At 38.3% G+C, this 15,994-nt stretch overlaps 2 protein-coding genes across 2 annotated transcripts in view; one reads left to right on the forward strand and one right to left on the reverse strand.

Moving 5' to 3' along the window:
• COMMD4 (COMM domain containing 4) overlaps positions 1-15,069 on the reverse strand; it is a gene marked incomplete at its 5' end in the record, with an annotated part of 34,739 nt that extends 19,670 nt beyond the window's left edge. Inside the window, 1 exon segment of the mRNA NM_001046715.1 lies at positions 14,973-15,069.
• On the forward strand, positions 4,056-13,870 carry Kin (leucokinin). The gene is given in 2 exon segments (NM_001130891.1): positions 4,056-4,157; positions 12,583-13,870. A coding segment is annotated over 1 exon segment (1,002 nt). The 5' UTR covers positions 4,056-4,157; positions 12,583-12,586; the 3' UTR covers positions 13,589-13,870.
• Positions 15,070-15,994: the final 925 nt, after the last annotated feature.

Genomic DNA, 15,994 nt, shown 5'->3' on the forward strand with positions numbered 1-15,994 from the left:
CCAAATACCTAAGATCGTTGACAATCAATAGGAGACATCCGATTTATCCGCTGTACTTATTTGATAACAATTCATCGCAATAATTCTTCGTCAAAATTCATACATTCTTTAGAATTTATCACAAGTAAAAGAAAAAAAAAACCTACCTACGCTGATCGTCTAGACTCTAGAGAGACCACATCAGCGTAACCTTAACTAGTAGGTGAGCTCACGGGGCTCAAACCTGACGATGTTGCTAACACGAACCCTAGCAAGAGCCGTGTTTCGCAGAATCTACCACCGGATCCGAAACGCGACTCACTGAGAAGATCCGGCGAAAAACTCAGTGGGCTATGAAAGTAAAGAATATATAATAATGTTTCAGTTTAATAATTTGAGGGATGAAAGCCTATTTGGGTTAAGGGACATTTTTGCAATTTTACAGGAGAGCCATTTAAAGTTTAAAATTTGGAAAAAATATTACGACAAAATTAAACCAAATCATCCGCCCCTCGATATTACTTTGGGTCGATATTCCAATTTCAAATTTGAAACGACGTAACGATTGAAATGTGAAGGTTACTTTAAAATAACAAAACGGGTAGAAAAATCAAACACGAGTGGGTGAGTAATAGGAACATCTCGTTATCTCTCTCGCACGCCCGTATCTGATGACGTCATAAGCCGCAATGTGCATCCATTTTATGTAATTTAACGACCATCACTTCAAACAGGTTCAATAATAACTTACATACTCATTACTGTAAGGATGTAAGAATTAATTCCTATTTTTGATTTTACGTAACATAGAAGTTGTTCATTAGCTTTCCGGTAGCCATAAAATATTAATTTTTCTCATTTAAATAGTACTTTTATTTTTAGTATGCAAATCCATATTAATCCATATCCTGGTGGTAGGACCTCTTGTGAGTCCGTACGGGTAGGTACCACCACCCTGCCTATTTCCGCCGGGAAGCAGTAACGCATTTCGTTTTAAAAGGTGGGGCAGCCGTTGTAACTATACTGAGATCTTAGAACTCGTATCTCAAGGTGGCTGGTGGCATTTACGTTGTAGATGTGTATGGGCTCCGGTAACCACTTAACACCAGGGCCGTAAGCTCGTCCACCCATCTATGCAATAAAAAAAAACATATTTAATCAATCATAAATGCCCATAGACACAACTGCTTATGCTATAACCTCGTCTACTCCTATACACGCCCACGAAAAGGTACTGCGACTTTAATGAAGCTATATCACAAAACCTATGCTAAACCAAACACGAAACGCGACGGTAACCACTCACCATCAGGTGGGCCATATGCTCGTCTGCCTACAAGGGCAATAAAAAAAAAAAAAGAAACACCCCTTTTTTTCCTACCTATGCTGATAGCCTTGAGAGGCTATTTCAGCTTCGCCCTAACATGTAGGTGAGCTCACGGGGGTCCAACCGGGGCTAACATTGGCCCTAGCAAGAGCAGTGCTTTGCGGAATCTACCACCGGATCGGAAACGCGACCCGCTGAGAAGATCCGGCGAGAAACTCAGTGGGCTGTGTGTATAGGTTAATTCGCTCGTCGAGCCCTTCGTCGCAAGCGACGGGTTCGACGAGGACGGTGACCGGTGCTTGTGGTACCTAAAAGCAGCATTAATGGATCGGGAAGATCCGTAATGACGCGTTTTGGGCGACGTCGACGAAACACCCCATTACTCTGCTCTTCAAATAAATGCGCAGTTTGATTTTGCGGTGGTGGCAAATTTTAGTTAGGTCTTCTTTTTTGATCAACGAGCATCTGCTATTAGCGTGGTATGGACATGTGATGCGTAGAGAGAAGATGCATGTGACTAGGCGATGTATGGAAATGGTAGTGCAAGGTAGAGGTGGAAGAGATCGACCGAAGATGACATGGATGGAGTGTGTGAATGACGATATGAGAGAGACAGGAGTGAGTGTTGAGATGACGGCTGATAGAAGAGAATGGAAGAGAAAAATTTGCTGTTTCCGAAGGTTTAGGTGGAGAAAAAGAAGAATACAATTTCCATTTAATTACGCACGTTTATTAGCTTGTTTGTATGAAACGCAGAATCTTTAAACGTAATATTCATCGATTTTCAGGCGTCCGATTAACTTGAAATTTGTCACACACATCGACGACAATTGAATAATCCTGTAACTTGGCTCCTAATATCCTGACCAGTATTAACAGATTAATTGTTAGTTCGATTTGTTTTAATAGTTTTAAACTGCATATTTTAGTGTTAGTAGTAAATGCTTATCTGATAACCTACAGGGTAGTATTTTGTAGTCATGATTGTGTCTTGTATTCAACATTTAAAAAATTTGTAGGGTCGGCACAGCCGTTATCTCAACACTCACTCCTCTCTTTCTCTCATATCGTCATTCACACACTCCATCCATGTCTTCTTCGGTCGACCTCTTCCCCCTCTACCTTGCACTACTATTTCTATACATCTCCTAGTCACATGCATCTTCTCTCTACGCATGACATGTCCATACCACGCAATGGAAATTTTATTGAAGAAAACATGTATATTACAAATAATGTCATTATTATTATTAAATATAAAATATATTTGTGATTAAATTAGAAAAAGTATAGTCAGGGAGTATTATAGGAAGCTTAGACGAATCGTAAAAATCATTTTTACAAAAGCAGAGCATTCAGGAACTAATGAGAGCTGAATAACAACGCCTAGGAGACACATCAGGCTGGACTGTACCGCAAAATGTGACCATTGCAATTCAACAGTTGGTCTCGCCACGGCGGTAGCGTCTACAGAAGCGACATTATTTTTTTAAATCGTAATTTCCAGATAAGGTTTGGCAAACTTCAAAGAGGCGTATATATGACTAGCTGTATCCGTCCGCTTCGCTGGGCATTTAAAATTAACATTATTATTTCTCACCCCCACAAAGATTCTCATCATTAACGCCCCCGCAACTGGTGTAGGAAGTCCAACGCTCATATAAAAATTAGCCTATCCATTAAGTACATGTATTTTCTACATGGATACCAAGTTTCAAGTCAATCGGATGCATGGTTCAGTAGTTATAACGGAACATCCGTAAAAACCACTGTAGATTTATATATTAGTACCAGCTGACCCGGCAGACTTCGTAGTGCCTCAATCGATAAATAAAAGACACATCAAGGGGACGCATCAAAGGAAAAACACAATTGTTTGTTTTTATATAACTCCGAGCTTTTTTATATTTTTTCACCTTTTAAACCTTCCCTGGACTTCCACGAATAATTCAAGACCAAAATTAGCCAAATCGGTCCAGCCGTTCTCGAGCTTTAGCGAGACTAACGAACAGCAATTCATTTTTATATATAGAGATAGATTCGCCTTGAGGAGGCCCTTATCTTAATTTTAGTGCCTTTCGACTATCCCGGTCTTTAAACCTTGTCTTGACAGCTTCTTGATGGAAATAGGCAAGAAAATTGAATTGCCGGAAAGAGAGGTGACAATTTAGAAAAGCTGCTGGTTGCAGGCAAGGTATGAAGGAAGAAGGCCCAAAGGACAAAGCCAATTGCGCTGGTCGAACCAGATACGCTCTACTCTCAACACTTCAGTCCATAATGCCATCTGCACATCTAGACAGGGCTGGCGCAAGATAATCCAGGAGAGAGTTATTAAAGGAGGCCACACCCCTCAGCATTGAGGATTATCGACGCAAGGAGAAGTTGAAATCATATAAAACGTCAGATATAGCTGATGCATCTTTCCCAGTCAATTTGATGTTGAAAGATTATTGGAGGCAAACATTCCACGTATTTCTACTAGTCTATTAATAAGAATTATCTAGAACCTACTTAATGTTTTTAAGTCTGCAAAAGAATACACTTCAATCTCACAGGAAGTTCGGACCCCCAAAGTCGCAAATAAAAACAGCTCTTTTCGTGTAATTTGTTCGGAACTGAAATCGAAAAAATAACATTGAAAATATTAACGAATAAAACTAAAATCGTCCAAAGCGTTTCTGCGTACAGTACCGCTCGTTCGCAAAGTCCTGACCGACTATAAAAGAGGTTTTTGCACATCACTGCCATCACAGCATCACCAGCCGTCAGCGGAACAACAACACCAAACAGAATTGTATATTTACTGATTAGTGTTTGTACGAGTTTCTGTTATGCTGTAATCTTCTTTAAGGTATGTATATATGCACATCTGCATTTTCACTACATAGTATAAAAAACAAAGTCACTTTCTCTGTCCCTATATCTGTCTGTACCTATGTATGCTTAAATCTTTAAAACTACGCAACGGATTTGATGCGGTTTTTTTTAATAGATAGAGTAATTGAAGAGGAAGGTTTATATGTATAATAACAACCATTAAATAGTGGAGAAATCAATAATAAATTACAGTTTCCGAAGCGAAGCGAGGGCGGGTCGCTAGTTTAATTATAAAATAATATTTTTGTTATGCCATTCGCATTTAAAACTTGTTTGATTAAATAACTACTTTATTGATTTGTTTTATAGTTTTTTTTTAAATTTCGAAGTACAAAGTTCCAGAGAGAACAAAAATACCTGAGTGTGTTTTCTGCACAATAGTTTGAACGAAAGCTTTTCCTTTGAGATTTGATAGAGTTGTGGTAATATCAGTCAAGTCGGCATAAGGTCTTATGCCTTTGCTGTATTTATGGCATTACTGGAGTTCAATCTCCGATGCTAACACCTATATACCATCGAGTGGTCCTTTGCTCCGCAGCTTGTGAGCTAATAAAAATTTTCCTGACCATTCACTATGTCATTTCAATTTTTTATACCTAAATTTATTTGCAATATGTCTATTAATAAATTAGATACGTTTTAAAGATCAATAATTCTAAAAATTTAGACGGCAGGCAAGTTCGACGAATCCCTTATTATCGTTAGTACGACTTGATTTGTGACCGCCACTTCAGTCCTTGCCCGAAACCATAACGCGTTTTTATTTATTTAATTTATTGCTTAGATGTATGGACTCGCAGCCCACCTGTTTGTTAAGTGGTTACTGGAGCCCATAGACATCTACAACGTAAATGCCACACCCACCTTGACATATAAGTTCTAAGGTCTCAGTATAGTTACAACGGCTGCCCCACCCTTCAAACCGAAACGCATTACTGCTTCACGGCAGAAATAGGCGGGGCGGTGGTATCTACCCGTGCGGACTGACAAGAGATCCTACCACCAGTAAAATATCTGGTATTTCTATGGCATTAAAATTTCGAAGTCGTTTGAAAGCCGGTAGCTGAATTCATGTTGCTTTATCTATGAGCTCCGATAAATAAACCCAAGTGAACTGAGCTCTCGTCACTATGTGTATTATGCGTTATGGGCAATCAAACAAGTATTTTTATTTAATTCAACTATAAGGCAACATTGTCCAACCATTTTAAATTAGGGGTCATTAAAAATTCGGGGAATCCGCAATGGCGGACAAAGAGGAAAGATAACTTGTTCATAACATAAATATTTGCCCGATGTGGCAATCGAATCCACGACCCTCGGCTCAGTAGTCAGGTGCACTCACTGCTCCACGTCCAGCGGGGGCTTAGCGGGAGTTGGATAAAACTCAAAATCGATAGGTATCTAAGTGGTGGTAGGACCTCTTGTGAGTCCGCGCGGATAGGTACCACCGCCCTGCTTATTTCTGCCGTGAAGCAGTAATGCGTTTCGGTTTGAAGGGTGGGGTAGCCGTTGTAACTATACTGAGACTTTAGAACTTGTATCTCAAGGTGGGTGGCGCGTCTACGTTGTAGATGTCTATGGGCTCCAGTAACCACTTAACATCAGGTGGGCTGTGAGCTCGTCCACCCATCTAAGCAATAAAAAAAAAAAAAAAAAAAAAAAAGTTGAATCGCTTATAAGGAAATCTTATTCTCAATATTCAATATACAATACCTAAAAACGACACATTTAAAAATAATCTGCTCATCATCAAAAGAATCACGAATAATCTATAAATTAATACGTGAAGCAAAAACTTTGTAATTTAATTTTAAAATCGCGCGGACGAAGGAGTATGAAATTTCCCACACTTATAGAGAACATAGAGAAAGAGTGCAGAATGTTAATATTCTTTTAAATTACCTATGAATTAGTAATATATTAAATCAATAAAAGAACATTACACACACTACCATGTATTTGACACACACACATATACATAATATATATATATATACTCTTTGTTTACTGTAAAATTTTAGCTGTCGTCAAATTGAGAATAGGTTAATATTTTTTACCTTTAATATTATTTGTCTACAGTGTAGTCTTGTCAAAATCTGTGATTATAGAAGTATAATAGTCTTTGACAATAGTACCATAATAATGTTCAAACTTATAATAATTTCAATTAATTTTAGTCGAATTTCGACTACTGCGGGGCCACTAGTATATCTAAAAACGCAACACCACACACATAAGGTCGCTCATAAAACGAACGGCCAATGTTTATTCTCTGGTATCGGCAAAAATATGCTCGCGTGAAATACCAATGCCGTAACAATGGCCCGTACGGATGCACCGCTGTAACTTGAAATGCGCAGACGAACAATGGACGCATGCATAAAGCCGTGATGTTAAAAGGGGACATAAAACGCCAATTAAATTTATATGTACAATTGATTGAAGCCAGAAAGAACGAGAGAGCTTTTCAACACGCTTTTTATAGTACGATTTTCGGGCATCATGTGCTTACAATATGGTCTTTAGACAGATCAGTCTATCTCTTTTGTGTTTCTTAATACATTTTATAACCTGTAAAAAACTGATCTGTAAAAATTGAGACCTTGAACTCATATCTCAAGGTGGGTGGTGGCATTTACGTTGTAGATATCTTTGGACTCCGGTAACCACTTAACATTAGGTGGGCCATGAGCTTGCCCAACCACCTAAGCAATAAAAAATTGCCTCCTTAGAATGGGCTGGGTTTTGTCAGTATCGTGTGAAAGTCGTAGGTGGGGTTTCGGCTAAATCGGCCTCAACCGGCTGGAATACTTTCGCCTAATTTGGGATACATGGGCTAGAAATGACAATTGTTACAGCCACTGAGTTTCTCGCCGGATCTTCTCAGTGGGTCGCGTTTCCGATCCGGTGGTAGATTCTACGAAGCACTGCTCTTGCTAGGGCCAGTGTTAGTAGCACTCCGGTTTGAGCCCCGTGAGCTCACCTACATGTTAGGGCGAAGCTGAAATAGCCTCTCAAGGCTATCAGCATAAGTAGGAAAAAGAAGAAAAGAATATAATTGAAATTTTAAGGACTATTCTACTCGTTTATCGCATTTTTAGACGATTTATCACAATTTCTTTGACGTTACAAATGGATTTTTTTGCGATACATCCAATGTCTTTTATTACACGGTATAGTTTTCCAAATAAAGAGATTTTCGATCACTAATTAATTTTAATGAAAATGTCGAGATGCGTTTTGGTATATAATAGTCTGAGAATTCATTTTCAATAGTGATGTCATGTGTATCTATTTCTTGACAAATAAATGTAGATTCAGTTATATACATCTATAATACATAAATGTGACGGACGAAATTTTTTAATTGCTGTAACTGTTTACTATTCGGAAACTTTAGATAAAAATATAATGCATTGAAGTTTTATTATTATAATTTTTTTTTTATTGCTTAGATGGGTGGACGAGCTCACAGCCCACCTGGTATTAACTGGTTACTGGAGCCCTAGACATCTACAACGTAAATGCGCCACCCAGCTTGAGATATAAGTTCTAAGGTCTCAAGTATAGTTACAACGGCTGCCCCACCCTTCAAACCGAAACGCATTACTGCTTCACGGCAGAAATAGGCGGGGTGGTGGTGCCTACCCGTGCGGACTCCCAAGAGGTCCTATCACCAGTAAAATTATTCTAGAATCTAAACGCACTAAAATTATGTTTCGAATTCTCCTCGTAGTCCGATTACGATTAAAGTTATATTATGAATGATAAACAAAATTTAATTCAAAACATTTCCATTTTGTCTATAGCGACAGTGAAACCGAAACTCAAAGAGGAAAAGTGAAGTAGGTAATGCGTAATTTAACGACCAAACGAGATGTCTTGTCTTTTAAAATAATTCCTCAGCCCCTCTACAACAACGCTAGTGTTTGTTTAGGATCGAGCGGTTCAAAGTCATCTAAATAATCGAATTAAAACGTTTGATTCTCACACCTTTGTCATCACAGTTGAGGAATGGAGAAATAATCCTTAAAAAAAATTACTGCCGCTAAGGCGTTTTGTGAGCGCGCACGGGTAGATATCACCAATCTGCCACCCACCTTGAGACATGAGTTCTAAGTCAAAAGTCGTCGTGGCCTAAAGGATAAGACTTCCGGTGCATTTGTGTTCGAATCCCGCAGGCGGGTACCAATTTTTCTAATGAAATACGTACTCAGCAAATGTTCACGATTGACTTCCACGGTGAAGGAATAGCATCGTGTAATAAAAATCAAACCCGCAAAATTATGGTTTGCGTAATTACTGGTGGTAGGACCTCTTATGAGTCCGCGCGGTTAGGTACCAACACCCTGCCTATTTCTGCCGTGAAGCAGTAATGCGTTTCGGTTTGAAAGGTGGGACAGCCGTTGTAACTATACTGAGACCTTAGAACTTATATCTCAAGGTGGGTGGCGCATTTACGTTGTAGATGTCTATGGGCTCCAGTAACCACTTAACACCAGGTGCGCTGTGAGATCGTCCACCCATTTAAGCAATAAAAAAAAGTCTACCGTTCATAAGTCTAAGCACAAAGCGAAAAACTGCATTTTAAGTCTCCCTTCGTAAAAAAGTTTGACAATCGTGGTACTGTATACAACACACGCATGATTAAATCTATAATTTAATATTAATTTTTCTCAAAGCAGCATTTTATTTTTATCGCTCTGCCATTATAATGCATTTGCCGTTGCAATGATATAGGGCTACCACTTATGTAGTTTTCAATTTAATTTTGTAAGTAAACTTGCTCTAAATAGGCCGCATCACAGCACAGCCTATTTTGTTTTAAATAGTTACTGCTACCAATCACAAAGTGAACGTCGCGATGTAAGACTGCTTCACAGCGGAAACAAGGATGATAGTGCTATTTACCTAGGTACCTGGTTTATTACTGGTGGTAGGACCTCTTGTGAGTCCGCGTGGGTAGGTACCACCGCCCTGCCTATTTCTGCCGTGAATCAGCAACGTTTCGGTTTGAAGGGTGTAAGCAGTTGTACTGTAATAACTGAGAACTTATAACTCATGTCTCAAAGTGGGTAGCGACATTATTGTGGTTCATGTCTCCTGTGAGCACCAATATATTTTTTTATTTTTTTTTGGAAAATATTAGAATAGAACTGTACAGTTACAGTGAGTTTACTGAGAGAGATTTCAATGCGATTTGCAGTCTAGATATAGATCTCATGTTATGCACTGTCATAGGTAGTCTTATCACAATAAAATGTCAAAGCTATCTTGAAAAATTACGCCATTGGAATTAGAACAGTCCTTCGAACAAATCAGAACCTATTATAAAATACGGAAACAGCATTAGACCACTGAGTTTCTCAGTCGCGATTCCGATCCGCTGGTAGATTCTGCGAAGCTAGGCCTAGTGTTAGTAAATACTCTCAGGTTGAATAATAATATTAATTCATTTATTTATCAGATAATAATAATCCACGAATGAAAACAAAATAAAATAAACAAAGAATAATAACAAACAAGTAGGCCTTCTCGTGACCCGTGAGCTCACCTACCGGTCCGCGTGAAGTTGGAGCCCCTTAGGCTACCAAAGATTAGATAGAAAAAAAACGGCATACACTTGCTTGGTGTAGGAAGCATTACCTTGTATTAACATACATATACTAGAGCGAAATTTTAACAAAAAATAAGGCTGACTTCAACAATAAAGCAGACTTAAACTGAGAATATAATTAATTATCATATTATTATAGATTATTAAGTATAATTAAAATTAAAAACTACTGGTTAACTAAAACTGACTGACATAAGAAGCACTAGGTTTCAAATTAAAAAAAAAAATCAAGAACATCGGTCTGAGGTACCTAACTCACAAAAAAAGTCGAATTGAGAACCTCCTTGTTTTTTTTAAGTCGGTAAAAAATACGCACCTGTGCTTATAAAATCTACTTTCTCGCGCTTTTCATGGTTCACGAACAATATAATTATACCTTAAATTTCCCTAGAGTTCCAAACTCAATGGATACCAATTCGGATTTATGCATTATCTGTGCCACTTTATGTAGTTTTATAAATAAGGTTTTAAAGCTTGATCAACGTGATCATTATCTGTCTATTGTTTCAATAAGCAATCATTAATAATGATCAAAGAATAAGCAGGCAATTCTATAAAATACAACGCAGTTTTTTATTATAAAAAGATTGTCTTAGTTGATTAGATATGTTTCTTATTATTATATTTTTTGCGTTTGATCCCCTAGGCCTTTATAGCTGGAAGAGGGCCAAGCAAAGAAGGTTGGTCACCTCGCACACCTTGGTAAATTAAACTACCACTGGATCAGAATCACCACCGGGTGAGAAGATCCCACGACGAAATCAGTGGGTTGAAGCTATGGGCCAAGTGTCATACCGAATTCTACGACAACTTAGATGAATAGGGCACTCTGTGCTTGGCTATACTACTAACATTAGAACTAGGAGTATCCAAAAGCATTGAGAATGGGTGATCCACGTACTGATGTACGAGAGTGAAAACATGCGATCCACATAATGGTGAGTGATCACCATCGCTCATAGACATCAATCAATGCCAAGAGCAAAACCAAGCCACTGCCTACCGAAATCTCTTTAAGCCTCGTTTAAAGAAGGACATATAATAATAACCTTCAGGAAAGGCCGTGAAAGAAATTTCATACTGGATCCGGATGGGACAAGGAGAAAATGATCTCTAGAAATTTATTAATGATGAATAACTATGCTCCTAGTAATAGGGGGATCTTTGCTCTGGGTGCGATTTCAGAGTGGTGCGATGGGAGAAATGGAAATGACAGGATACTTTTGAGAAAATTTTCAGAGGACACCCCATGGAACAAATGGCTAAAAACAAAGACCGAACCGAAATCTTTCTTTAGCCCAAAGGATTCCAAGCTTGGTTATTGTGTGTAGGCGCTTTTGATAACATTACAATATTTATTGTAATATTAAGGTAATTTTGTGACAAACCAGGAAGGTCGAAACAGAATTCTCTAATGGATCTCCAATTAGTTGTTAGTAAGCTCTTTGAGTGTCATGTACTATTAAGTAGAAGTTTTTTGATTTTTTTAAACTATTAATTTTATCATTTTCTAATCCCTGTCGTAAAAGAAACATTTTCGCCCCAAAGTCTTCACAGTAGAAAAGAAATGTAACATCAAAGGGAATCACAAGTAAGAATATTAACATAAATAATGCAAGCTTTTACTCGCCACACAAAGTAACAGTCATAATAATTCACGCTACGAAATAAACCATTTGATTTGTGTAGTAAAACATATTGTATTATTAGTATATGTATTTGTAATATTTTTGTTATAGCTATGAAAAGTATATATGAGATATATATGAGAATGTTATAAAGAGCGACTCGCTAAGCTAGAAGTGTGAAGTAAAGTTCGAATTTTTTGTTTTATTTTTCATGATAGGAGTTTTAGTTCCGCATATAGTCTTAAAATTGTATCTAAACATATCGGTACTTTTGGTAATAAGATAAAGAACTACACGGTTTTTTGTGCTCTTTGAATTTTTTGAGGTTCCTTCACTACAACCGTATGACGGCCGTCATGAGCAGTACGGCTTTCCAAAAGACCGCCCAAATTATTATTTTCCCCTATCTATTTGTTGATAGCCTAAGGGATTATTCCAGCTACACCCGGAAGGGTAGGTGAGCTCTCGGACTCAACCGGAGAGAATTTCTTAATACTAGCCCTAGCAAGAGCCATTCGCAATATCTATCACCGGATCTGAATCGTGATCCACTAGGAAGATCTGGTGAGAAGCTCAGTGGGCTGTGTCTATTGGGATTGAGTTACATATCTCTGGAGATGGATATTATTATATATGAATCATGGAGGTATTCAGGTTGTGGTGTGCATGGGCTAAGTTAAGCGTTTAATATGAGCTCGCCTAAGCTAGGAAAATACACAATTCATTCCCGGTTATGCTTATCATCAAGTTGACATCATTTTCGACCCGTTAGTAGTTGCCAACTTCACCTAAGTTTCCTACTTAAGTCATCCTCCACTTGGTAATCTGAGTACTAATGGTAAGCCGTGTTGGGGGTTTGCACGGGTCGGTAATACCGTCCACAATATTTCTGCAGAGAAGGAGACACGCGTTCTAGTTTTAGATATAGCATAGAGGTTATTGTGAATATAATTCAATGCTATTCACGTTGGTGTCCCCAAATTCGGTTACCCACTAAAGCGAGTTACTAGTCGCCAAGCACACTCGCTTCGACGCCGACCTATGCTACAATTAGTAGATAATTGTAAATTCGGTAAATTAATTATCACATTCCAGCAAGTCTCGATGGCAATTATTATTTTAATTAATTATAATTCATTTTCTGTTCACAGAACCATGTCTCATCACTGGATATTAATTACGTTCTCTTGGCTGGGCACGGCCAGTCTCCAATACATAAACACCGGTGGTCCTGGTGCTGATACTATTTTGGATCCCCTGGACTCCAGTCTGCAGTACTCTCTACCTTATGCGAACTACTTTAATGTACCTGACGCGCAAATGGACCCTGATACGAGCGATGGCCAATACGGTATTGTACATGATGGAGGAGTGCAAAGGAGACGACGTACAGCAGACGATAAGGAACAGGTTCGAGACAAGCGCTGGCTTCCCAACTTAGCCGACATCGATAAAACTATGTATATTAAGAACAATGAAGTAGCAACTCCGTTCTTAGTCGGATTTTCGGGGAACTCTGACGAAAACGACACGGCATTACTCGACCAAGTCGATAAGAAGAACTTCAGTCCCTGGGGCGGGAAGCGCGACAAGCCAAGCTTTGAACACATGTGGACGTGGAAAAGATCCTCTAGCGTACGAGAGCCGAGCATGCCTAAACGCGTCCGTTTCAGTCCTTGGGGTGGAAAACGCAGCGGCCAAATGGTCTACAAGCCCGGATCAAAGAGTTCCAAGTTAATATTCTCAGCTACTGTTCCGGAATTGGAGAAGATCGTATCGAATTATCTCCCGTCCGGGGAAAGGCTTAACCTGGCCGGTCTGCACTATATCCCGAGCGTCGATAAAAGATTCCCATTGAAAATGATGGCATTGAGCGCGAAATTTGATCCTAGATCGTTTAAAGAAGCCATGCCTTTCAAAACGTTCGTTGAATCTTTGCCGAAGGTATTCAAACCTGGACAGCCTTACTACGACGTGAACATTAAGAAAGACGGAAAGAGGAAGGTTAAGTTCAGTGCTTGGGGCGGAAAGCGCTCACCACCCATAATCGGACCCATCTGGACTCCAGCACCCGAGAACGTTAAAGACTCGACCCTAGACACCATCATCTTGATCAGAAACTCCCCGGACAAAGACGAAGCAATTAAAACTGTTTAAAATAATTACTGTTAATTTTAGTTCCCAGTAACTCCTGAACTTTGATAGACCGCTAAAAGTATGGTGCCATATTATTTCACTCTATAAATTAATACTATCAAATTCAGGAGTTACACTTTACCTGTGACAGGAGGCTGGATCTGTCATAGGTAGACTTGTAAATTATTATGTTTAAGTCCCGATATAAATGTAATTCAGATATTGTTAGCATTATAACTATTGTTTAGTGTATCACTCATGATCTCATGGTGAACAAAGGCTAATGGAAATAAAATGACTTAATTATCAGAATAAGTTTATTATTTTATACTTTTACATGGAATTACTTCTTAGCTTATCTTAATATGAAAAGCTAAATAAAATGGAAGTATCAAGTGATTGTTCTTGAACTGTGAACATTTGATAGGTTTTGATGTTAGGAATCCAAACTAACATGAAATATTTAGTTTTCTGTGAATAGACAATCATGACAATTCCAGTTCTCCAACATTTTATCCTATTTGTTAATTTTTTAAAGAGTTTCCAACAACTTCACAAGTATTCTATTGTTTTTTATATTTTTTTATTTTCATTATCAAAGTATAAAATGAATAAGACTAAGCAGTGCGGAGGATGATGTGTAATCCAGATTCAGTCTCTATGGGTTTGCTCAACTGCCCGATTTTCAGCTTAAAAGATTCTTCTTCGAAAGCTAGCTGAGTCTGTCCTTTCCCAAACATACCCAGGTCACCACCACGCTTAGCAGACGAGCAGTCAGAATACTTGAGGGCAATTTCATCAAACTGTGCGTCATTTGCAACAATCTGTTTGCGATAGCCTTTGATTAGCTCCAAAGCCTCTTCCTTTGTGCGCGTGATCTTCTCTTCGCGCCAGGAAGTTGGGCGACGGCTTTCAGCGTGTTTAACCAGTATATGACTGCAGCGGACCTCACCAGCATCTGCCGGTGCTTCAGGACGCTCCCATTGAGACTTCTTGGTATAAGTGTTGAGATAGTAAGTCATTCCTGTTGATCGGCTGGTTCTCATTTCCCATCCATCGGGCAGTGGTGGTTCATTCTCGTTCGACATTCTGGAATTTTTCGTTCAAGTTTGTCATAGTTACTACTTATATTTTGTTTGCTTTATGGCTTGATAGTTTTAGCAAAAACCTAACCATTTTATACTTTATCTGACTACCTATATGAACAATGACAAGAATGCATCTAACAAATCAACGACATTATGTTCGACCCAAGTAATTTTAGAAATTTAGAATTCCTTAATATCTTAGCCTTGGTTCACCATTAGAGTCTTCAAATACAGCTAATACAATTTAGTGTTATTCTATATTCTAACCTAATTTTAGCCGACATCATGAGAAGCGATAATGTTGAAGAGTTACTCACCTAATATTTAATATTCACGCCGGTAGGTGTAAGTTCCGTATCGAAAACTTAATTTTATGTGAAAAGAATTCAAACTAAAAACAAATAATTGAAAAACATTAGTTTACTGAACTCGAAAAGACGCCTGTTTTAATTACAAGCTTAACAGCGTTTAAAAATGACATTGACAGCTGAAAAAGCAAAGAAATCTCTGTCATGGGATAATACAGTTTAGTGTGATATAACCTGTGTTCGTTTATACCATAGACCTATATAGTAGGGACACGACATATTGTTCTATACGTACAATTGCTTATATAAATAGCACCCATTTTGAAGGCACACACATAAACATATATCTATCTCGTTCTTACTCAGCACTTTAACTCGCAGGAAAACAAAATAACAGTATTTCAGTGCGTACATAAAATGAAACATGAATATACGTAAATGTCTCTGTCTCCGTCTAATGAGGCCGAAACAATGAAGTAGGAAACCTATGGAAATGAAACGTCAACCAAAATTTCGTGCCACTGTGACGTCATCTGGCCACAAAACATGGCGGCTTTAGTGCTGTACAAAAGATTTCAATGTTATCAGGTTTTATCGATAAACGTTCTTGGCTCATTTTATTTTAAATATTGTTGAGTATTATTTATTTGTAGAATTTATACTTTAATGGGAAGTAAGTAGGTATATTGTTATGTGCAAATATGATATGATTTAGATGGGTGAAATCTAAGACAAGTTCGTCCTTCGAATTTGCCAAGTAAACGATATGATGATTTTTAAAAGTTGCTACACTGATTTTATAAAGTTGTCGTTTGTCGCAAAACATAAAGATATGGCGTAGTTCAAAGCCATCAGCCCATTTCTAGCATGCTAAATGTTATCGTATTTTGAGTACGTGTTTTTCTTAGACTATAACAATTTATTTTAATTGTTTTGCTGACTCTAAAGTCCGTAACATACTACCGCAGCGCACCCCAAGGAAGGTGCGCCGCACCATTTGAATCGCTTTCGCTTGAGAGTGATTCAAATTT

Source organism: Bombyx mori, chromosome 7, assembly GCF_030269925.1.
Source record: "Bombyx mori chromosome 7, ASM3026992v2".
Classification (NCBI taxonomy): domain Eukaryota; kingdom Metazoa; phylum Arthropoda; class Insecta; order Lepidoptera; family Bombycidae; genus Bombyx; species Bombyx mori.